At 41.0% G+C, this 26,007-nt stretch overlaps 1 protein-coding gene across 1 annotated transcript in view; it reads right to left on the bottom strand.

Moving 5' to 3' along the window:
- PELI2 (pellino E3 ubiquitin protein ligase family member 2) overlaps window positions 1-26,007 on the bottom strand; it is a 67,266-nt gene that overhangs the window by 19,303 nt on the left and 21,956 nt on the right. The window contains exon 3 of the mRNA XM_058807696.1: window positions 21,519-21,648. Coding sequence (XP_058663679.1) covers window positions 21,519-21,648 — 130 coding nt within the window. The remainder of the gene's footprint in view (window positions 1-21,518; window positions 21,649-26,007) is intronic.

Below are 26,007 nucleotides of genomic sequence, written 5' to 3' on the forward strand. Positions count from 1 at the left end.
CAAGTTGCTAACAAGTGGGAAGCAAGGAGCTTTCCTCTCCACATGTGCAGCTGCCAGGCTCATTCCAAAACATAAGTGACTGTAAACCCCTCTGGTGCTGCCTCTGAATCTGCACAAAAAAGGCTGGTCCTGAGTCCCAAATCTTTTTTAAATTATACAAAGGAGGAGAAAAAAAGACCATCTCTGAAGCCAGGAGGTGTCAGGGCTCTGGGGGATGTGGGACCAGCACTGCCTCCCCACCCTGCAAACTGAGAAACACTGTGAGAAAGCAAATCCCATCCTCAGTCACTCACCAGAAATACAACAAAGTGCTTACAACCAAATTTAGGATTCATTTATCCCAGAATGTTTTGTGCCTGATTGTTACTCCAGAATTTTAGCCAGGTTCACAAAACACAAGCAACACCAGCAGAGGGAGGTTCAGCTGAAAGCCGCACATTTAACTTCAGCATCTTTGTGAGTTTACTGAACTTCAGTGTGGAATGAGGGATTGGGGAAAATATCAATACGAACAGCACATTAGTGAGCAAAGCAAGCACAAAAGAACTGGCTGAGAGCACTTGAGCCAAAATACAGGTCATGTCTGCCACTGAACAGCTTTGATAGCAGTGTGCAGCCAAAAGGAATTTATAGGGGAATCCAACACAGCCACTTCCTAATGTAGGTTGGATATTAACAACTTTTTTGCAGAAAGGGTGACAAAGTTCTGGAATGGCTGCCCAGGGAGGTGGTGCAGTCCCCATCCCTGGGTGTGTTTAACAAAGCCTGGATGTGGCACTGGGTGCCAGGGCTGAGTTCAGCTGTTGGGGCTGGGATGGACTCAATGATCTTGAAGGGCTCTTCCAACCCAGTGATTCTGTGAATTCTGCTGTAAATGTGCCACATCCTCAGCCCCCATGCCCAGAGCAGAGGGCTCTGCCCCGTGGTTTATAAAATCATGGGATTGTTTAGCTCCATTTCAAAGCCCAGGGTGTGAAAGGGCCAGCACAGGGCAATTAAGAGGCAGGAAAATTCAAATCTGCAGACAGACATTCACAGAGCAGCCACATCTGCTTCCCTCCCATCAGATAAAGACCACCACAGCCCATTACTATTCTGAGTTGGTAGCAAAACCCTTCCCTTTACAGCTTTGGAATGGAATAAATTTAGCTTACTCTAGATTGTACTGAAGGATATTCTGCAGCCCAATTCCCAGTGTTCAGAGAAAGTAATTAGAGGATTAGTGGCCTCTATTGCTCTCCCTTCCTGTTATTTTCATTGTGTTCTCAAATTTGAATCTTCTGTCGTTTTTCAGTAAGACTGATACAGACAGAGGAGAAGAAGGGAAATTTATTTCCCTAAAATTTAAATCTATCATGCCAGCTTAAAAATTCAAGCCACAAAGATTCATTTTAAAATTTATGATCCTGGAATTTGGGTTTAGCAGGCTCTACCAGATGCATCCACATCAGGAAATTACCACTTATCTTTTCTACAGTTTATTAAAATTTAAAGCAAGCTTTACAGGCAACTTGCTTTCTATTCCTATGTAATGTCAGATAAGAGAACAGCTCATCAGAAGCTCTGCACTTCACACAACATGATTTCACCACTGATATGACCTGCTTTGCCCCTCTCCAAAACAGCCTGGCTCAGACAGAAGTGAAACACAACTCCATCCCATAATAGCACTTTTTTCCCCAGATGTATCTTTAGTAATAAGCCCCAAATTATATGAACACATACACACAGACAGAAAGATTGTAATATTTAAAATTATACTTTAAAAATATTTTTTTATTTTAAAAATAAAGAAGTAGAACACAAATCTAGTATTGCAAGAGCAAAATTATGGGATATGTCACTTATTTCTATGAAAAATACAATTTTCCCAGTGGCAGGTGGGATTTGGGGCTTTATATTGAATGAAACAAACACTGAGTAACAGTCTTAAATAATGCCACAATGCACTTAGCAGGCCCACAGTGTTAATAAGGCACAGTTTTAATTAGGTTTATAGAATATTCAGTGCTTTCTAGGATAAAGCAGCCCACATTTATGTGGAGAACAGGTTTATGAAATTACATACAGCACAAAGCACTTCAAGAACCTTGTCTTCCCCCCTCAGCATGCCTGGGTAGAAGTTTTTGACATAAAAATTAATTGTGTTTTCCAGTATTAACTGATTTAAAGGTATGGTTTTAATTTGGTGTCTTAAATGACTTTATTTCTTAAATCAGTTGCTGAAGCTAGGTTTTAGCAAGGAGGAAGGAAAATCTTTGCTGTGTTGATTCTTCTCCTGGCAGAGCTCTGAATCCCAATTTCATGCCAGGTAAGGGTATTTACACACAGCACTATCAGCTGCCCATAATAAAGATAATAAATGTGTTCAATATTAATGCTTAATTTAAGAAAAAATCATGAATGTATACATATGTTTGTGAGAGCTTTAAGAGCAGTATTTGACATGTTTCAAAGCACTTCACTATCACTATTTTATGGGTTTACTGAGGACTTGGAACAGCAATTACACATTTCACACTCAGCTCAAGAGATCATTGCTTATTCACTCATCATTTTTATGCTGGAGATAAGAAGAAAAAAATTTCCCTTTTGCAAATCATCTGCCAAAAACCCCATTTTGACTTTGCAGAGAGCTGCCCCATAAATCCCAGAATCATTTAAATCACTTCCCCTGCCCCTTTCCTCTGCACCAACCTCCATCTCCAGACTTACTTGCCCTTTACAGTCTCTTGACTAAACACCTACTGACAGTTGTTACATGACTTGGAAAACATATATATTCATATATAGAAAATTAAAAACACTGCAATCACATGCTTTGGGTGCAATTTTAGTCACATTCCTGTGCACTTCTGGAATACCTGGATGGTATCCAGAGGCAGCCCCAAGACACTGTGGGTGAGTGAATTAAGAAGCAGCACTGGTAACTCCTTGGAGCAAACACTGCCTACAAATAAATTATCGAATCATCTCATGCAGGCTGTAGAAAAATCATGAGTAATCTGTTTTATTTTAAATAAACAGCAGTGGCTGTGAAGATCAAATTGCAAGAACTCTGCCACCACTCTGCTGAGCTAAGAAAGCAATTTAAGAATAGTAACCGTGGGAATCTGCACTGAAATCAATTGATTCTTTCACAAGGTATGAACTGTAAAGCTACAAAACCCAGCAGGAAGCCTAATTAAAGACAACAGATGAAAATGGCAATCCAGATCAAATGCCAGATAAAAAAAATAATTAAGAGCTTACATATTTTTAGAGCAAATATAATAAATGGAAATCCAAAAAGATAATCTCTTCAAAGTCAATATAAATGAAGACTGTATTTAAATTCACATTTAATATAATTAAAACTGAAAAAAAAATATCCATTTTTCTAACAACCACCCAGCAAGCTGGTACAGATTCACTGATCCTTAAAACCAAGAACTTAATAGCACAGCAATGCTGCAGAAATGCAGACCACAGAGTGCAGTGCCAACACAAAAATTCTTTTAACCTACAAATCATACACCAATAGTTGGCTTTAATTAAAGAATTCCTTTCAGAAAACTGCAGCAGAACCTCTACTGGCTTCCATAAACATTGAAGGAAAGGCTGGAGTGTCTCAATAACTGAATGCACTCCCCACTTGCAGCTCCCTGACTTCCAACTACCTCTGTCCCAGTGTATCTTCTCCTATCAAAACATTCATTTTTGCACTGACCTTCTAATGTTTTATTAAGTCTCTGGGATAATGGCATGTATTCTCTAACAAGCAAGGTAATGTGTAGAAAATATTTCACACCTAAAAGGTGTTTTATTCAGCTACATTAACCCATCCTGCTCCCTCAACCTCTACTATTATTATTAATACAGCTATTACAAGTAATAGATAATTCAGAACACCTTTTATTACAGTATCTCATTCTGACCTTTTCATTTCTGTATGTGGCAACTGATATAAAATTATTTCCACTCTGGAGATTTGCCCTCTGACTGTTAAGTCAGGTCAGGGAGTGTGGATAACAGGGATTTTAAATGATGGCACAGAAGCCATAAACCAAAATTTGTGGTTGATTAGAAACTACATTTTACACTTTATACAGCATCATTCCAAATTTACAATTCCCCAGACAAAACAGAAACTTGAGTTTGAGGTCTTTTGGTATTGGATTTTGTTGCTGAGCCTCTGTAGGAGTAGCAAATAATCCCTTAAATCTCACATCTGCTTTGCCTAATGAAGCACCAGGAACAAAAGGCCCCCAGAGCTGAGAGGGTTTCCCTGCATCCATCAAGGCTCAGGGCTCTCAGCCCCTTCCCTGATGTCTCTGCAGACAGAGCTGGAGCTACAAATTACATATGGGCTCTAAAGATGGGATCTTCCTTTAATCTTCCCACACTAATGCTTCCCAGGTTTGTTTTTTTTCCCCACATTATGTACGCAGAGACTTTACTCTCACTACAAGCATCATCATTTTCTACACCTTAAAAAAAAAAAGGTTCCATTTTAGCACTTACTCACAAACAGCCCTAATTTATTTTTACAACAGCCATTACCCTCCCATTCCACACACTGCCTACTACAACACACAGGAACATTTTCCATCATTTTCAAAACCCTGCAGTTACTGGGATGCAACTCACTCCACCCAGACCCTAAAGACAACACTGAACATCTGCTTCAGAATAACCAAATACTTTTGCACACTTAATATTTTCTCCAAAAGAGCACAAAGAAAATATAATTTGTATTTTTAAACAGAATTACCTCATCAGGTTAAGTTTTCCCAATATCAGCTATTTTCCAAAGTCATCCCGTTGTCCCCCACATTCATTTAAGTGCATCACATCTGACTAAAAAATGTCAATCTGCTTCATGCTAATTTGATTTCATCAATGAAGTGTAAAATACATTAAATTAAAAGCAAACCAGATTTCTTCAAAGAAATCAGTTTTCATACAGCAGCATGTGGAAATTTCTAGGCAGCTGCTGGAGTTCAGAATCAAGTGGAGGCCCTTTGTGCCAGGTTTCCTGGGCACTTGTGGTGAGTAACTTGTGCAGCAGCTCATTTCAGCTGCCAGTTTTCATTTGCTGCTATACCAGGCACAGTCTCTCCATTCCCTCCTTCAAATCAGTTTTGCTGCTCCCGTTTGAATCCTCTCCAGCATTTCAGAATCCTCCTGAACACCTGACAGCAGGTCTGTACTGGGTAACACAGACTCTTCAATTCCACAATTCCCTGCTCCTCCCAGTCCAGAAATGCATTTTTACAGTATTCCATTTTTACAGAATTCCATTTTTACCAATTGCAGACAACTCTTATTTCTAAGGCACCGTCCCTGTTGCAATACCCATAGGCCATACTGAAATCCTCCATAGATTTCACTTTGCTAGTATTTTGGTTATAGTTAATTCTAACTAATGTGGTTTTTTTAAAAAGCCCATTTTTAAATGGGCAAGCCACTCAACGCAGCTGTTTCATTTTATTTACCCTTCTAACACTTGAACTGCTACCAGTTTTATCAAATGAAATTTATGGGGTTTGTTATTTGGTGTTTTCTTTGTTGTTTTTCAAAGGTTTTGTTTCATGTGATGCATTTAATGCTAGAAAGTTGCTTACTACTATGGAATCCCATTAGTAACCACCTCAGGAATTCCAATTTCACAAATAATTTACTGGGATTTAAATTAATTAATAGCCAGCTGATAACAGTGATGATAATATCACCTAAAGCTCCTTTCCATTTCTCTTTTTTTGACTTTTCATGCCTGTGTTCAGTGGTGCCACATTCCCATCCTGCACAGGGACCTGGTCTCTCGTTATCCTTTTCCAGCTCTTCAAGGACCATTAGAGCTCTTCAGGAATTCCCCACTGTTCTCTCTCCAGCAATCAATTACCAAGCCAGCAGGTGCTCTCTCCCTCTCTCTTTAGCCACTTAGGATCCTTGGGAACACACTCATTTAGAAAATGGTATTTCTAGGAAGTTCTCAATAAAGCAGGAGTCACCTCATAACCCTGCAGTGAACAGGCACCTGCTGTTCTGCTGTTTTCCCCAAATACACAGAAAATGTGTGCAGAGGGATGAAAAAAGGCAGCAGGGAGGTGCTGTGCAAGCTTTGGGAAAGGCACAGCCAGGTTCTCTCCTGCTCCCAGCAACCTCATTTCAGAAAAGGGATCCAATCCAACACAAATGGATGAGGAACTGATCCCTCTCTCATGAACATGAGGATAAATAGTTTAGAATTCCTCTTCGCTGCATCCTCATACTTCTTGAACATGTCCTTTATTATACCAACATCTCATTTACACTCAGCAAGTCACAGAAATGTCAGATTCCTCACATAATTATGTAGGTAAGCAGGGAATTTTTGGGACTAGAGCCTGCTAAATGAGTTTCTCCCATTTGCTGCTTACCACAGACTGTTCCCCTGGGTACTCTACCTTGTCTTCAACTCCAGTGACAAATCCCACCCCTGACCTGCTGGGGTTATCCCTCATATAATCCATCTTCCATTTAAATGCAACAAAATAATGCACAACAACAGAGCATTTAATTTTCACTGACTTTGGTACATTTTCTCTCCCCTCTCCTTGCTGAGAGCATCTGAGAAAGCCAGGATTTGCATCCTGCCAAATCTATATATTGACATACTCTTTTAAGTAAAACATTTTGAATAGACCTCTCCACATTACCACAGTTTCTAAAAATAAATATTGAACAATAGCTAAAGCTCACTTTCCAGGCAGAGAGCTCTGTGAATTGCAGGTAGCTACTTAAGCACATTCTTTTCAAAATATTATAGACATTCCCTTAACAAGGAGTTATAAATGCATGACTAAACTATTCAGTTCCCCTGACGTGCACTCAATACTTAAATGCTGGGAAAGATATCACTATGAAAAAAGAACTATGTCCTACTGAAATATATGAGCCAAAAAAGCATTTATTTGTTTAAAAAAATATTTAAAGGGCCTTGAAACAACAAATGAACAACAGAGACAATTTTCTGCAGAGGAAAGTATGAATGTAAGAGAGTTTTTGTGTCTGTAATGAAATGTATCCTTATTACATTTTTGTGCTGCCACTCAAGCCTCAGCTTTGATAGCTAAAATTGTCAAATTAAAGGAGGTTTAAGTGTTATGAAAAGACAAAGCACTACCTGAAAAAGGAAATGTTAACTATGAAGTGTAACTAACAGTCTGGAGGGTCTCAAGTTTTAAGTACTTGCCCCTCAGGGCTGGATCAGCAAATCTAAAACTTCAGGAAAGCCTTCTTAAACCTACAGTAGAGTCCATCATGAAATTGTTGTTAGAAGCTTTAAGAGTTAGAGCATTATGTGCCTGTCAAACTGCATTAAGCAATATTAGAAGCAGAGCAGTTTAAAGCCATTTTGGGGCTGAAGGGTCCCTGCCTTTGGCTGACAGCAGGGGAGGAGCTGATGCAGCACAACTGTTGATACTTTTGCCATATCACAACTGTGGGAGAGAGAGTCTTGGGCTGGAAATGGGGGTGTGTATTCTATTCTGTGGAGCAGTTATCTCTGTTCATGGGGCAGTTGTTTCTTTATCTCTGCCACAGCCAACCCTCCCTCCAGGAGATCTCTGCTGTCTATGGCCACTGAGTGTCCCTGCAGGGCTGATCCAATCCCAGCATCCCATGGGGAGATGCTCCGCCCAGGGGAGGAGCCAAGCATTCCTACCTGGATCCAATCTGAGGGTTGGGACACCAGGACAGCCTTTCCACTGCATGGCCAGAGGGAGCCCAGGCCCATCTGCAACAGCCCTGGAGCTGCAGAGGAAAACTCCCCCCTTGTGCAGGATCCCTGCTGCAGCAGAGCCACAGCTGGCACTGCAGGAGGGCTGAGCCCCCATGGCATGGGGCTGGTGGGGCTGGGACACCCCCTGGCACACAGGGGGTCTGTCAGGTGTATTCTGACTCTGGCAGTGTTGTTTTGTATCACTGCATTGTTTTTTCTTTTTTTTTTTTTTTTATTTTCTTCCCTAATAACTATTATTCCTGCTCCCATATCTTTCCCTGAGAGCCCCTTAATTTCAAATTTATAACAATTCAGAGGGAGGGGGTTTACATTTTCCATTTCTGGGGAGGCTCCTGCCTTCTTCAGCACACACCTGTCTTTTCAGACCAAGACAACTACCAAACAAGTATTCAATAATACAAAGTCTGTCTGAAGTCGCACAGATTCTCCTGTTACTACAACAACAGCAAGGAAAAAAAACAAAAAACAAACCCCCAGTTAAATGTTCCATCAGCAGGGATGAAACACTACACACACACAGAAAATAATAATTTGTTGTGTCTGCTGAATCCTGAACCTCACCTTGCCAGGACACGGCAGCAGGGAGAGAGGAGCTGCTGTAATGAAGCCCCTTGGGAGTACAAAAATAGAGATAATTGCAGCTTTGTCTCACTGCACATCAACCTGACTAACTTCTGTTAGGAAGTTCAAACACCATTTCACAAATTAATTCAAGATTTTCCGTTTTAGACAAAAACAAACAAAAAAAAACCCACACAGGCACTTATGGGGAAGGCATTCAGAAAAGAACAATGAGTTGTAAGAACAAAAGGCAGACATTCCTCCTGGAGGAAAAAAAAAAGCTGAGTTGTTACTATGAGGCTTCTCCAGTGCAAACACTGTGGGAGGAATGAGCTGAAATTCTGTCCTGACCTGGAAAGATTCATTTTATTTGTGACACCAGGAGATGACACATCAGTGTTGTGCCACCAGACACACAGAACCATGACTGACACTTTCTGCTCAGACAGGCTTCCAAGGAAAATAATAATAGTTTGAGGAAATGAGAGCTATGAAAGAACAGCATGTATCCTACATTTTTCCCTTCAGCAGCAAAAGGCCTCAGTACCAAGGAAAATATCAAGACAGAGGAAGAGTTAGAAGTGTAACATGTAATTTTTAGAGCTTGTCTCTGTGCATCTCACTTAGCAAAGCGTGAAAAGCACTGATTTTCAGTAAAGCTGAAAGAGGTGATCTAGTGTAACTAATATTCTAATTACAAAATCATGTCTCTCAGGCCAGGATTCCCCTTCACAGAAATGTGAACAAACAGCAATGCAACAAAATCCTATCATTTCCTGCTTTCCAAAGTTCAGATCTCTTTATTCATGAAAATTCAATCCTAGGACTCAGTGAAGATTTTAGGATTTAAGCCAGAACCATCAGGGCTCTGAACTACTTTCATGAACACAGGCATTCAAAACAAATGATGAAGAGATGGATTTGTAGTCTTGTATCTTTAGATTATTAAAAATCTCTTCTGGATCTAATATTATATGGAATTTATCATAATATTATATGGAATATCCTGTCAATACATCCCCACCATTCTGTTGGTGCAATTTGTGTTCAGAGACCAGTACAGAAACTCACTATGGCAAAAACAAGGTTCTTCTTTTGCCAGCTCAAGAGAAAAGAAATAAAAATCAAAATATTACCAACATGGAATCATAGACCAACACAGTGTAAGTGTTGTAACAAATGAAAACTGGGACACATCAAATCTCACCATTCCTGAGCACACCAGCCTATTTTTACTTGATGTGTATTCCAGTAGGAGCAAGGCTCTACACCAGTAGTGAGTGCTAAGCACAGCGTATACATGTTTTATATATTAAATGCAAAGTGAGAAGGAAAATTCTCTTTTAAAGCCCCAGGAGTACAGTTTTAACATTTTTCTTTCCAAAAATAAAATGTTCAGCAATGTTTTCCTAAAAAGCGCAAAGGCATCTCACTGATAGGCCAACCAGAAAAAGCAAAAACCAATGTCTAGACTCCTGGTGTCCCTCATTTCCCAGGGACAAAGGAGCAGAGGAGCAGCACAGGGCAGGTCAGTGGCAGGAGACAGGAGAGGGGAGGTTTGATGGGAAGGAAAATAACTGCAGGACTTTAACCCAGGCTTACAGACCAATTCATTAAATCTATTTCTTCTTTACACTCTGTATTATGTCTGCATTTCTAAGATGCACAGGAGGTGATGCATAAGGGAAAAAGACAAAGCTCAAGCTTCTGTGTCAGTTTATTTCCACATTAAACATCATCCTCTCATAAAAAGTTCATACTATACATCCTTCCACAACTCCATCAGAGCCAGATTATTCTGTCAATAATCAGAGTTCAATTCAACCCCTTCAGCCTCAATTTTTGATGCTTTAAAATCCTGGTAAAGTTGGAATTAAGTCCCAGCCCAACAATTTTGCAGGAAGAACACCACATCAGAGAGCAAGTCTCACTGTTTACACAGACAACCAACCCATCTACCACTTGACAGGGAGACACAACCTGCCTCAGACAGGTATTAATCTTAGTTTCTGCCAAAAGCACTTGAATAGAACCACAAACCGTATTTTCAAGGCAAGGTGTTTTCCCCCAGTGTAGAGCAAAACATACTTTTGGTATAAGAAACTATTAATAGAGAACTAGTACAGCAAGGCACAATCAGAAATTAGATTAATACAGTACTGATGATGCCAAAACATTCAGCACATTCTTGGCCTTTCCACTTCGCATGCAATTTCTTGCTGTTGACAAAGTTATCTCAGTGAATTCCAAAGGTGAATCTTATTCCACTTCAAGTCTCCATGAGCCTGCATGAAAAAGCATTCAATCATCATCATACTGCCTATAGTTAGCAGGCACTAAATAAATAGATTTAAAAGTAGTGAATGCTTCATGAGAAAGAATTATAATTGTAAATTACATTCTCCCTCCCAATAGTTTGTATGTCTTCTTTAACACTGCTAATCTATTTCAGTAATAAGAGGAACACTGTGTCTAGATCCAAGCATAAACAAACAAAAAAAAGAAAAAATAAAGAAAGCATATAAACAGAAAAATCATGGCAAATAAATGTGCAAGCTTTTACCAGTCTGGAGACAGTGAGGACATAATATTTGAGTGAGGAGGATTTGTTTCAAAAAAAAAAAATCTACTTTTTATCTTCACTGTTCTTCAAATACACATTTTACACAACAGGAAAGAAAGTTATATAAATGATAAAGAAGAGACATCGTGTCCTAAGGGCTCTCTCCTTCCTGTGTATCAAGCCTGAGGAACACCAGACTGAGATAATCCTGGAACACTGGACAGGCTGATGAGATACACAGATTCTATCTGTGATTTATGAATTTCTACTGGTGCTAGCAACACATCTCACAAATTGGCAAATGAAAACTGGGAAAGTACTGCTAAAAGACAGCCTGTGCACCATTTATGCAAAATTAACAACTGATTCTGGGTATGACATTTCGTTGAAGACAACTTCCTTGACTTCAAAACAAAGAGTCCCAGAATCCTGGCAGGAGTTCAGAAAATGACTCTGCAGACACTCAAGGTTTTGGCAGAAAAATGACTGAAGGACAAAGGATTACATGCTGTCAAACATCCCATGTACACAAACTGGCTACAGTTCCTTCTGGAGTGACCTTCAGCCAGGCTTGTATCAGCAGCTGAGATACCAAAATTGGTGTGGCCTTCTGGACACAGCTGAGTCAGGGCAGCCTTGACCAAACCCATGGGCTCCAAAGCAGCACATGCTGCTCAGCTGAACCCCCCTGAGCCTGCAGAGCCCAAACCTGCTCAGCCAAATCTTCAAAATGTTCCAACACAGGCTCCAGCCTCAGCCTCCATCACCCTGACACTGCTTTCTCCACTGGGCTGCCACAGAGAAGGATGGTCTCCACTGCTGTGGGATTTTGCCTAATGCAAAGTGCATTTTTCAGAATAAATCTAGGCAGGACTGTTACTCTTGAGCAGGGAGCAAGACTCTTTGGGTATGAGAAATCATCCAAGTCACATTATTGCTCCACCACCAGTGCTGCAGCCAAACATTGCCTGGTAAACATGAACAGAATGGATTACAGCTCCAGGAAAACTCCAATATCCACTTGTGGGGACAACCATCATCTCTCAGCCTTTGCATAGCCCAAATCCAACCTGAAGCAGAAGCATCAGTTGTTACATTTCAAAATCTCCTTTTCCCAGATGTGTCTGAAACCACCAAAGCCTTTGACTGAGGAAGGTGCCCCCACACTTCTGTTTCAAAGTGATTTAGTTTTTTTAAGGCTAAATGAGGTAACTCACTGCCACCAAGTAAAAACCAATTACTTCTTCAGCCTGGGAAAACCTCAGTGCATTCACAGAGCCACACTGGGTGATAGTGTTGTCCCTTGGCATGCTGTGTTTGGAATGCACATATAGATTTTTATTGAGCATTATGGCTCGATTTTAATCAGAGGATTCCTACTACACAGAATTTCTCAGCAGTCAGAGAAAAATCAGAGCCCTACCTCTAAATTTAGCAAGTGCATCTTCATCTGGAGATGAAAAAAAGGTTCCTCAGAAAGAGCCTTGTTTTTATATGCATCCCATAATGGCACAGTGACACTTTCAACCCCAGCAGTATTAGCTACTACAGTGCAAAGATACCAAGAGACAACATTAAATAACCAAGGTATTTTTAACCAAAGAAAAGGAGAGTTAGAGAGAGTGTTTCCAGTAGCAGGCAAGATCATAACACAGGGATATTTTAAGACATTCAGCATGGGCTGTCTCGCTAACAAAATTGCAAACATTTTGTTTTGACTTCTGCAGTTTATTTATTATACTCAAGTAGCAACAGAATCAATTTTTGTGACAAAACACCAGGCAAAGATTTGAGAAAGCTTGGAGGAGGAGGAGGGGGTGAGTTAGGGAGAACACTTGATGTGCTTTTTTGCAAGTTTCACAATCCAGCTTTCCAAGGCCAGCTTTTCCTTGGGAACAATCTGGGAGCAGCTGAAGCAAGGTCAGCTTTGTCCTCCCTGCCTCCCACCTGGACCACCAAGGCACTGCCTCAATCCTGACCTTCGGCACTGGAAGATTCTTTGGTGGGCTGGAGAAGAGACAGAGGTGTGGAAAACCAAATGCTAATGTAGAGATAACAGAGAGGAGGAAAAACTTCTGCATCTTTCACACTGTAGCCTCTTGTCCAAAGTTTATAATGCTAAATGCCATTACAGGAAGGCTAAAAGTCAAATGTAATCCACAAAGCCTCCTCAAAACTTCTTTCAGGCCCCCTTCCAGCTTTTGTGCACTTGCTCTCACTGTTCTATTCAACATTCCCTCCAAACCTTTGTAGAAAATTCAAAACTAGTTAGGCCTGTTAATTTAAAGTCCATTGCCTCAAAGTTACAAATTACAGAAATCAGCCCATAACCACTGAAGGGGTTTCTTGATCATTGACACAATTTTATTTGTATTTATGAAGTACAGAAGTTCTGCTTTAGTAATAGTCACACACTCTTTAAAAACCTCAAGCACAAAAAAGCACCTCTCCCTCACCTTCCCTGAATATGATTTAATTGCCTCTTCTGGAATTCTGGACTCATGCAGCTGAAATAAAGCTGAAAAACAGCAGCAGCACTGTCAGGAAGAGCACTGTCTGGGGAAAAGAACAAACTCTGATCCTCAGAGGCTCTAACTCACCACCCAAAGAACAGCTTCCACTGAATTTCCCAAAGAACTGGAGAACAAGCAAGCTGCTACAGGTTCAGAAACTCCCTGGTCACCAGCAGGGTGTAAATTTGAGTGCTCTGGTCCCACAAAAGCCTGACTTTCAGACGTCATCTGATACTTCAAAAGAAAGCATCTCCTCTGTTAAACTTCTCTAGGACTTGAGGTTAGCAATAAAACCTACAAATCTGCATTGCTGTAGTGCAAGTATAAAATGTGGTTTATCTCACCAGGGAAGTTTCATATTCTTTCAGATTCTTCTGCTCAAGAACACCCCTGACCAATGCTGAAATGAATTGTTTTAGACACAAGAGTTTTCCAAGCTGCAAACTGGGAGTGTTTTGTCAACTAAGCCCTAAATCAGTTGTGAAGTCTGGGAGGAGAAACAGATTTGTTCAGCTACAGCCACAAGAAACAGAGCTTCTTTGGCCACATGAGCTTCATGAAAGAAAACTAAACACATAGAAATCAAACTTGTACTTGTTCCCCTTTTCTTATCCTGGGGTTAGGGCAAAAGAGAAAGGAACATGTCTCTCAATATCTTAAACTTACAAGGAGAGGTCCCTTAAGGGAACTTCCTTAAGGGAATTATCCTTAAGATATTTCCCAGAGGAAAATTTCTGGGACCACAAAAGCGGTAAGTTGTGAGTTGTTGTCAACATCCAAGGCTGAGAGGGCAACAATTCAGGATGACCCCAGCTTGAGACAGATCCCTGCTCAGACACTGGCCTTGTTCTCAGGCCACAGTTCTCAGGAAATGTGCAATCCTCAGCTTGGGGCACCAAGCCCAGAGTTTTTCAGGTGGCCAGGGAGTGATACCCCTCCCTGGTACCAAAAAGCAGAGAAGAAAGCATCCAGCATTCCCTGGCTGTGGAGAACTCAGGGGAAGGGAGATCCCTCAGAGCTGGGGAAGGCTGAGCAGAGCAAGCTCAGAGTGCTGGGCCTTTAATGAGCTTCCTCAAGTCAAAGCGATAGGGATCTGCTGCTACTGAAATTGGAAGCCCAAAGTATAGATTGCCACAAGCATTATCTCACAGCAGGCATCTGCAGAGTCCAGAACTTCTTGAAGAACTGGCAGAATCACTGTGGACAAGAGACATGCAGAATTTCAAGGCAAGTCTGTACAGAACACACAGGGTCTGACACAGAGGTCACCTCAGTACAAGCTCTGATGTAGGTCCAGTGGCTGGACTCGTTTGTTTTCATGGAAGGACACCTCAGGGATGATCAAAAAAAAAAAAGATAATGATCTTGTAGAAGCAAAGCCACATTGCTGAAGAATTCTGGATTGCTTTATGACTGCCAGAGAATTTCTGCAAGCAGAGCTGAAGGGCTTGGAACATGCAGCCAATAAGCACTTTGCTGGGGATACATCCCTTCTAAAGAGATTATCAGGATAAAGCACTCCCTGCTTTCTCCTAAAATATTTGTGAGGTCTTTGGTGTTGAATAGGAACAAACCAGCAGGATCTCAAAACAAAGTAAATCTACACCCAAAAGAAAGCATAAACATGTCTCAGACAAGAGACCTACAGAGTAGAAAGAGGAATCTTTGAATGTCACAAGAGTCACCCCTCTTAGTTCTTCTCTTGGCAAACAGATAACATTACTCATTTTACAGATGGAGTCATAAGAGACTCCCAGAAAGCGAAATATTTAGATTTTGTTCTTTCCATCAACAAAATCTCTAAGCACTCTCGAAAACAAGTATTTTCTAATTTGTAAAACAGGAGTAGCAGCTGTTTGTTTCTTTGGAAAGTTGCTGTTGGCCCATGATGCTTCAATTGCTTTCTGTGTTTTCAAAATAATTGCCCCTCTCAACAAAGCCTTGAAGCAGAGAAGCCTCATCTCCTCTTTGATGCAGTTCCAACTCCCCTGTTCCAGGAGAGCAATTCCATACTCTGAGTACACACTACCTGACTTTTCCAAAACACAATGTTCCATCCATTTAAGACAATTTAGTTTAAGATAACAGAAACAGCATATCCATTATCAGCTGCCACATTCCCCTTGTCATGGCTCTTTCTTTTGAGCATGAAACAACCTTTAGAGAGAGGAGGAATTCCTGTATGAGAGCTGCTGACAGTCCCAGCTCTCACAGTTGTATCCCAGGCTCTGCAGCCATCAGGCTGCTCCCAGCTGTGCTCCAGCACAGCCCACCCAACCCCTGAACACCACAGCAGATCCCCACCACCCTAATACTCCAAAGAGAATCTCCCTCAGTACTGCCAGCTTGCAGGGTGAGTTATCCCCAACAAGTTCCAAAGGCAGCAATACTGTGCTCAGGCCATCCAGTTCCATTTGATCCACACCAGATTGGGGATTTTTCCTGACCTTTAGGAAGCTCAGAGCAGCCCAACTGTCGGGAGACTTGCAATTCTAAAACCAGATCCATTTCAGGATTTCAAAACCAGATCCTATTCCAGGCAACTGAGAGTCCAAGCAGAATAAATATGAAACAGGACAGAGCTTCACCACTACAGCAGGGGGTCCAAAATTTCCACTCTAAATTCTGGGGAAGCATGCAGGAACCAGTCAAACTGGAACAAGACAGTTTTAAACAAGTCATGCTACATTAAGCTCAAGCTGTGAAATTTTCATCTTCCAGTGAAACAAGTGGCTCTGCCATCTCCAGTACAAATCCTACTCGTCACTTTTCCCGTAGCACAAAGAAATCCAGGACATTCCATGATGGGCAGCAGGATTTGCAGTGTCTGACCTTACACTACAACATTTAAACCTCAGCTGAGATGCAGCCTCTCCTTTCTCTGGTTCTGCATTGTCACAAGCCCAAAGCCCCCAGGTTATTTCTGACATGGTCAAGGAAGCTGCAAAGTGACAGATCCTGCACAGCAGTGCTCCCACAGCCTGGCTCCCTGCAGGGAGCCAAGGGAAGCTTATGGGGAAATGAAATGTTCCCCCATTTCTTGACACCAGCCTGGTGATCACTGCATCCTCCTCTGCTTTCAAAGGGCACCACATTCAAGTAGAATCTGCTCTAAAATATTGATTTAGAGCAGATGTAGTTTAAAGAGAGTTTACAAGGAAAGCATTTTTTTGATTTTTTTTTTTTTATCCTCTGAAGGGGGAGCATGAAAACAAAAAGCAACATTAAGTCATAAAAAAATAATCGTTGTAGGCCTCAGCAATTTTTAATTCCCCTTCCTTCACTAAACATCTGGGTTTTGTTAGAAAACACTATAAAATGATTTTCCAAAACCTTTGACACGGACCCAAAGGCTCAGGAGGGAGGGTTTCAAACCAAGTAAGGGCTGTTATTTATTCAGCCCTACCAGTGAAATTGGTGTAACCACCTTCTCCTGCCTAACCATTCCCTGCTATTTGCAAGGGCACAGGGGTGGGGAGTTAACACGTTCAGATGATGCTCATTTAATAGAAGAAAAGGACATTACACCAAGGAAACTATTATTCAAGCAGACTCAGTCTGATGAGCCAAGAAAAAGCTGCTTCTGCACAAGCCAGGGCTCTTGAGACACCTATGCCATTAAATTCCTTCAGAACAAATTAGTGCTCCATGAACTGATCAGACCATAAATAAGCCCAACAGGAAAGAGAGAAGCCACTGACAGACACAGCATCCTCCTGACAGCAGCTGAGCTCTACAGCTCTCATTCAGCACGAACACCAAAAAGCTGTCAGTGCCAAGAGGATTTGTGGCCTTTTTACTCCCAATTCAAAGGACGTCAAAGCAGATGCAATATCTACAGTAGATCTCTAATCACAAGAATCCTATACTTTCATTTTCTCTCCTCACTCAAAGCACAAATTGCAGCTCTCTCCCCAACCTAATAATTATTCGTATGGCTGTGTTTTGTTCTTCTCCAGCAGCAGCAGGAAACTTGATTAGAGCTGCAGGAACCCAGGCAGTGACTATCCAAGCCGCTGTTGTGATAGCACAAAGCAGAAGCCAACTTGGCAGGTAATTGGACTTGGAAGTCAAGAGAGATCTTCCTCAGTCAGCTTGAAATAGTAATTTCATAGGGGAGAAAATAGGTTGCCTTTATCTACCACGGGTTACCCAAGGAAACTTTGATCCTAAGAAAGACAGACATAATAAATACCAAGACACACGGCCATAAAAAGGTATTAAAGGTGGGGTTTTTCAAGTCTTCAGCAATTCAAAAGGTATTTGGAATCTTTTCTGGAGTCACTATACACATGCAATCACTTAAGAAAGCCCAACATTCCCTTGTTAAAAAGGAATACTTCCAGTGCTCAGTAGTTATAATCTTTTGCCCATATTCTCAATTACCATCCATGCTGTAACAAGGAAATTCAGTCACATTTCCAGAGTAAAACTACTGTCAACAATTCCTGCTTCCTAATGCCATACTTCAGGTAATTCAAATGTACATGAAGCCTCTTCTTCATTTCTCTAAACTTCAGGCCCATGGAAATAATTCTGAAGCATCAGAAGCCAATAGAGAAATCCAAATGCTCGCAGAGCCAAAGTCATGTGGGATTCCAAGATCAGAGTTCCCAGTGAGCTCAGTGCTCAGCACCCCTCTCATATGGGACTGAGGCAGTTCTCTCCCACTGTTCCACCAAAAGAATCCCAACTAAAATCGTCCAGCAAGAAGCCAGGGCTGGTCATGAAGAGGAGCAATGAGGAGTGAAGATTCACCTGTGCTTGTACAGGGCAAAGTGTTAACCTAGTGATGCACTAGGTTAACAAGAGAGATTGGAGGTGGACTGGAACAGGAACATCCACACTTGGCAGGAACTGAGATCATACAGTTTTATTTCCATAGCACATTACTGACCTGCTTAAGATCTGCAGGAAAAACAGTGCCCTCAAATATTATTCCACAGTGGTATTAAACCAGTTTCATTTTCAGACACCTCTTTCCCTGTTAGACTCAAATATCTCCAACCACAAAAAAAGTCACAAACTCTCAAAACACAAAAACCCTTATAAAAGTCTCCTTTATTCTTCCCAAAACCCAGTGAAGTCCAGTTCAGCAACCCATCATTCCCACAGGTGATTATTCTAAAGACAACCTTTTATCCCACTCTCCCCTGAAGTTCAGCATTTACTGGAAAATTTCTGCCCAAGTAAATCCTGAAATCATTTCAGACATCAGCAGACACTGACTGGAGTTTTACAGCATTATTGGACATGAAAACAACAGTTAACACAACTCAACTAAATGAAATAAACATTACAACTGACTTCTGACTTTGTTAAACAGCTCCAATAGCTTGAAAATAAAAATCACCAACCCTAACTATGTTATGATGAGCCAACAGCAAACTTACACCTATGAGTTTGGTAGTCAGAGGAAGGTTTTCACAAATTCTGTTACAGTGACTGATAAACCTTCCTCTCCATCATCAGACCCAGGTCAAGAGGCAAGGAATGGCCTCTGTGATGGGATGATTTTGAAAGAAACTCTAATTCAGCAAAGGAGATTATTAAAATCTTGAGAAAGATCCATACTCAGTTAATGAAGACTCACACTCCATTCCCCAAAGCCCTATCCCAGACATGTCCACACAGACAAGCTTAGGACAGCAGAAGAATTTTAAGCTCTTTCTTACAGTAAAACCGATTTTGACAATGCTGGAAAAAATCAAATAGGGGAAACCACAAAATTTACTGCATGGTGCCTAAGCACAGAGTAAATAAAATAGGTTTTCAAGTCCAGTGCATAATGTTGAAGAGATACCTCTGTATTTTAACAATAACAACTCTGAAAAAACTTGACACTTACTACCCTATGCACTGCTTTTCCCCTAAATATACCCATATACCCTCAGAAGGCCAAATATTTCTGAATTTTCTTCAGTACCTCAGAAGGCAGAGTGGCAAAAAAAAAGCACTCAGTGGAAAACAACAAAAGGCAGTGATTCATATGCAATTAGCTCAGCTAAATTTACTACTGAAGCCATTGCTACCCCAGCTGTCCTTGACACCTGCACAGCAGGGACAATGGAACATGACAAGCATCCTCCTTCCATCTATTGCAGTGTTCAGGCTGACACACAAACTTAAAATTGGTGACAGCCACAGTTCTTGAGCTGCTGCATTAATGCAATCAGCACAAAACAGCCATGCACCTCGTTCCAGCCTCTGTTTGTCAGAGACAACACCAATGGAGGCAGTCAGGGCTTCTCCCTCCTCTGCTGAATCCATCCCCCAAGAAGCATCAGTGCCCTACACTTGTTTTTACCCACAGGTTCAGCCTACAGCGACAGAAAAGCAGAACAAAACAGAAAATTGGCAGCTGGAAAGGTAAAATGAAGGATGTAAAGGGAGGAAACTTGTTAACATCCTATGAAGTAAAAGTTTCTGCTGGTTTATCTTTCTTAAATACAAAACTGAAAGACTGAGAGCACAACTAAACTTTTGAGGTCAAGTTGCCATTATTTTCCAAGAACTAAGCAGCTCACTCTTTATTAGCCCATGTTTCTTCAGGCATTTACACAAGTTACATGCAGAAACAATTCTCAGTAAAACAATTCAGGCTCTGGTGCCTAAGATGTGAGAAAAGCTGATGACAGCATCTTTAAAATCTAAGTGTCCTTTCAGTGCATGGGAAGAGCACTCAATGAGAGCCACTGCACCACTGTTCTGGCACACATCCACCAGCCCTGCCCCAGACAGCAGCACAAATACACAAAAGCTCCTTTCTAAGGGTTCAGAGAAAGTGCAAAATACATTCAACTTGACACATCCACCCGAATCCAAATGCTCAGAGGAAAGGCTTTAATGTCCCAGATCCTCTGCTATCTTTATAAGGGCACTAATTTGTACAGCACACATATTTTATCTGCACTACAATAACACCACAGATGAACATTAACCAGATTCCTTGTGGTGTCTGCCAGGTGTTTAAATATTTTGCAACTCAAATGCTGAAATACAATCTTCAGTCCAAATGCTTAAGATCATCCAGTGAGAACATGTGTATATTTTCATCCACTTTGTAAAACACATTTTCCCTATTTTTTACATTTTAAGCAACAAGCCAGAATTACCAACATATACTACAGCTCTATTGTGAAGGTTGATTTCATCAGGAAGAGTTAACTCACAAAAGCCTCCATTTTAATAACAAAAACACTGTAAAATATTTCCTGTAACTTTTAAGCCAAAAGACTCCACATTTATCTGCAGCAGGCAAGCCCTATACTGTTTAAAGAAACAAGCTCTGATATTGTGTATTTTGGTAAGTTCAGGCATATACTGTGTATTAGAAAATAAAACAATCCCATACTATGTATTAAACAACATTCTTCTCTTGGTACATTTCTGAGCACAGTGTAGGTTCTTTCTCTCTGTTCCAAGAGATATTTTAGTGAGGTAAATTTCATACAAACCATCCTCTTGTGCGAGTGCCACTACTTAACTCCTCCTCCAGTTTAGCATAAACTCTACTCACTTCTTGCTTTAAGAAAAAGGCTTTGAGAATGGAGATAGGAAGAGCTTTTTCAGCCTGAAATACATTCCACCACCAGAACTCTGACCTGGACAGTTCTATACGTTAATGTTACTCTGTTAATACATTAACTTTGCTGCTTTTCCTCCTTCACCCACATTCAACTTCAGGTAAAAATTTGTACAGCATCATTATTAGCAAGAAAAATGAAAGGTCCAAAGGGATTAGAACATTTTTTATAGCACATCAGTTATCTTCCTGAAGAGGAAAGAAATATCACTCCAGTGAGAAAGAAACTAAAATACTTGTGTTTTTAACCCATGTACTCTACGGCTCAGATAAAACAGCCAGCACTGACAGCCAGATTTCTAAACAGGGGCAGGAAGGTCAGATTATCTCACACCTGAGCTTCCAGACTATTTTAAACTGGTAACTGGATTAAACTATATACCCCAGAAAGCAAATCCACTGCAACCTCTTCATTAAACAAAAGCATCCTCCAAGCACAGAATAAACTGGCAGCAAGGTAAATCAGCAGCAATCCCTGAGTTTCTCTCCACTCAGGATCATCAAAAACCAGGAACTGCCAGTGTCACATACCTTTGAAGTTTGAGGAGTAGAGACGACATGGACAGAGCTGGGTTTAACTCCACTTGCTCTTGATCGTTTATAAAGGGCAAATCTGCTTTTCCTGCGGCCCCTGTCACCATTAGGGAGGGATCCATTGTACCTGGAAATAAAGGAAAAGAGTTCAGCATAAAACACCACCAAGTCTGGAAAGCAGCAAAGGAGAGAGAGAGGTGATTTGGCCACAATATTCTGGTATTATCAAATGCATGGGGCAAAACAAAAAAAACTAACAATCAGGCTAATTCTTGCTTCCTGAATTGAGCATTCAAACATTCCTTAACTACCAGTGGTTGGAATTTTATTCTCATTTAAAAGGTAATTAACTACAAATGAAATACTCAGTTTGTCAGCCACAGAGACATTTCTTCACCACTAGAATCAAAGGAATGCAGAAGAACAAACTCTACATTTTTACTTCAATGTCAGAATATGAAAAGTTCTAAAATGTTTTTACCCTAGTACCCATCTGTCCACATCTCATGCAGGATTGGAGGAAAAAAAAAGGGGCAACATGAAAAACCAGAGTAATTTATGGGCAAGTAAAACTATGAGAAAGGAATTTTACTCACACAGAATGCTTTTCTAGTTACGTTTCCCCTATTTTTTACAAAACTTTAATCCTAAAGGCTTCATCTATTAATTATTAAGGAAAGAGGATGCAAGTGTTTTTAATTTATGTGACTATCTCAGCCTCACTAATGACTTTCTTTATCAGGTGTAACACAGGAGCCCTTGACAGTTCTTCCATCTCTCCCTGAGGACACAGACCCAATGGATTAATTATTCAGAGGAGTCTGAAGCCTCAAGGGGACAGAGCTCCTTCCCCAGGGAAGGGATCAACTGGAAATTTCTTTGCAGTGCACAAGCATGGGATTCACCATCACCTCACCCCCAAGATTCAGGTCAGGTTTTCACCACCATTCCTGCCAACTCTCAGCTGGAAGAGCTTTCAGGGCTTTACTCAATCTTCTATTCCTGATCCTCAGAGATTTCAGACTTTTGCCCAAGAAACTACAGATGTTATTCCACTGATAAATCTCTTCTGTCTTACTGGTGAGGTCTGTTCTACACTGATCTCATGGATCCCTCTCCTATAATCTTTATTATTACAGGTTAACACTGCAGGCAGAGAAAGAATATAAAAAGGAAAGAGGCAGCAATGCAGTAACCCAGAATATTTTTTTTTATCATTACATCCTGTGTATGTAATGATAATGATACAAATATTACATCCTGTATGTTTGTGTAACAGGAGAATGCACTTGGAGAGCCTCCTACCCTTCTAGGAATCCCAAGGGCAGGACTGCTGAATGACTGAGCACAAGCAAGAACAGATTTAAGATAAAAATTATCTCAAATTTCACTACTCTAGAACTTAAAACCCAGACATTTTAAAAATGCACGTTTAATACATGATGCTAAAGCCACAGAGAGAACTGAGAGACTTCCAGCTGAACTTGTCCTCTCACTCCCATTTTCATAGGGAAGACCACTGGGTCTTTCTGGAATATTAAAGGAGATTCCCTAACACAGCAAAAAACCAACAACAGGAGTAAATCACTACTATTTCATGCCAGGCCTACTTGCACCCTGAAATTTGTTATTAACTCTACTCCAGAGAAGTGCAGTCTGTGGATCCTCATCACAAGAGACCAATCTCTAGAAAGATACATCAAAATGTTTCACAGGCAACTTAAATACCAGCACTTCAAATAGGAGTTATTTGCATTCTTATTATTACATGTATTATTTATTTTTATTTATATAAATGTATCATTATATACATATTTATTTATAATTATTTATATAATTATTATAATTATTGGTTCTGCACGTGAATCTCCCTGGGTATATGCACATGCCTTCTTTCAAAGACATTATCAGGAATATGCCAGCAAGTTCTAACTTGTTGAAGACAACATTCTTTCTACAAGTATTTTTATCTGGAAACCTAAAAAAAGTAACAATTCCCTCAGAAATAATATATAACTACTACAGATTACCATTGCTAGCTTTATATCCTGTAATTATTGATTTTTCTTATACTTGTGTAACTGCTAAACAGTACTGGATTAAAGCAGTTCCACTGGAAGTTAAAACCAGGCAGGTGGGGTTTTATTGTCTTGGGGGTGTTTCCCTCATTTTCAGAACACAATTTGAGCTGGGAAAGTCCACTCTATTTCAATTCAGGTCTTCGTGGGGTTTAATTACTTTTAAAATACATAAATAAAGAAGTTCAAGGTTAAAAGACCTCTTGGAGTCTTCAAATATGAAGGAAATACAAGCAAAGTGAATGCTGAACTCATTCACCCTGCTTAGCACTGATAAATTCTCATTAAGGTTTCCCTTGTGCCCATTTCTACATTTCCTTTCCACAAAGGGCAGGAGGAATTGAGTGGTAGTTTTATGAATTGTTATGCTTCAAGTACAGACCTTCAAGTGTGATTTTGACCCAACAGTGGTAGAAAGAGCTAGGACAATTCCTAGGGACAGACATGTTTTAAAAGGGGGAAAAAAAGGAGGGTGTGAGAAGTTGCCTCTTCCCACAACCAGCAAACACCTTCGTTTTTCCTAGGCTTGGCCTCTCAAGCTGTTCCCCACAAATTAACCCTTTCCATGGCACTGCAGCCACAGCTTTGCTTCCCCCTGGGATCCTGCCAGCCATGGCAGCTCCCTCCCACCTCCCATGCCCTGCTCCTGGGCAGCTCCACAGCCCTGCCTGTCCCTGCCTCCCTTCCCCACGGGACACAGCTGGATTCAGCACCCTGGAGGAGGAATCGCTGCCCACACCTTGCTCAGTCAGCTTTTCTAAGCACAGGCACTAAGAGCTACAACAACACCTGCCCTGCCCTCTCCTCTCCATCCCTCTCTGCTCTCCTTCCACTGAGCAGAGTCTGGGCGAGCACCGAGTGCCTCCCTCTGAGCAGCAACAGGATGGAATCACCTGTGGAGAAGGGACAAGGATTGAGGACACAAAATCCCCATCACCAAACAGTTCCTCTAAAGTGTTTGGTGGCTAAACAGCTATGTTTTCAAACTACACACTTAACTCAAAGATGTACATTTCACCAAAATCAAAATGGATTTCTACTCTGAAAAAGTTTTCACTCTGTCTCATCATAAAGCCACTCCACAAGCAGGAGCCATTTCTCATCTCCTCTGCACGCTTCCAACAGCTCCAGGATCAGCTTAGGGAACAGCACATGAGCACACAACTTTTGGCTTCACAAGACAACCAGTACTACCAAAAGAACGGCAGCTGGAACTCTCCTTCACCCATCAAAAAACCTGGAACAAATGTTGTTTCCAACTAATAAACAAACTAGGAAAAAAACAATTTCACCTATGGAGAAGGGACGAGGATTGAGGAGACAAATTCCCCATCACCAAACGTTTCCTCTCACAAAGCCACTCCACAAGCAGGAGCCATTTCCCAGCTCTTCTACACTTTTCCAATAGCTCCAGGATCAGCTTAGGGAACAGCACATGAGCACACAACTTTCTGCTTCACAAGAAGGCCAAAAGAACTGCAACTGGAACTCTCCTTCACCCGCCAAAAAAACAGGAACAAATATTGTTTCCAACTAATAAACTAGGAAAAAATCCATTTTACAGGACAGAGCAATCATTTCTGAGAGCACTCTGCTCATACACAGATGTGTGGGGCACTTTGGAAGTTCTCCAGATGTTCATCAGACCTACACACATGGAAGGTGTCACCGACATCTTTTATGAAAAATCCTTTCCTTAGGATTTTTCCTCCTGAGAAGCTGGGAGGCCTCAGGAACAAAATGTAAACAATGATTATCTGCTGCTGTGGAATGCAACAGGTGCATCTGGGATTGGTCTCATGGGGTTGTTTCGAATTAATGGCCAATCACAGTCAGCTGGCTCAGACTCTGTCTAGGACAGAGGCTTTTGTTATGATTCTTTCTTTTGCTATTCTTAGCCAGCCTTCTGATGAAATCCTTTCTTCTATTCTTTTAGTATAATTTTAATGTAATATATATAATAAAATAATAAATCAAGCTTTCTGAAACATGGAGTAGATCCTCATCTCTTCCCTCATCCTGGGACCCTGTGAACGCTGTCACAGAAGGAGCAGTCCTGTGCTTCTCCAGATGCTTCTCAGTGACAGCAGCACTGGGACAAGCTGCTGCATGAAAGCTCCTGGGATAATTATCTCAGTTGATAGCACTATTCCTTGCAAATAAGGGAGTGGTGCTGGCATGGGCTATGGGCACCATAATTACCAAAGCCAGTTTCCTACAGATTTACATCAAACACTGAAGAGTTTGGTATACAATGAGCTGCAAACTCCAATTAAGCTTTTCCCATGGCTGGGATGTGTAATGAAAGCCTCTCCTCCTCCTGGATTCAGGGCTGTCTGGAGAGCAAGACCACACTTGCTCTCTCCCACAGTCCACTGTGGCAAGCTCCTACTTTCTACAAGTCTTGT

This window comes from Ammospiza caudacuta, chromosome 6 (genome assembly GCF_027887145.1).
Source record: "Ammospiza caudacuta isolate bAmmCau1 chromosome 6, bAmmCau1.pri, whole genome shotgun sequence".
NCBI classification, from domain to species: domain Eukaryota; kingdom Metazoa; phylum Chordata; class Aves; order Passeriformes; family Passerellidae; genus Ammospiza; species Ammospiza caudacuta.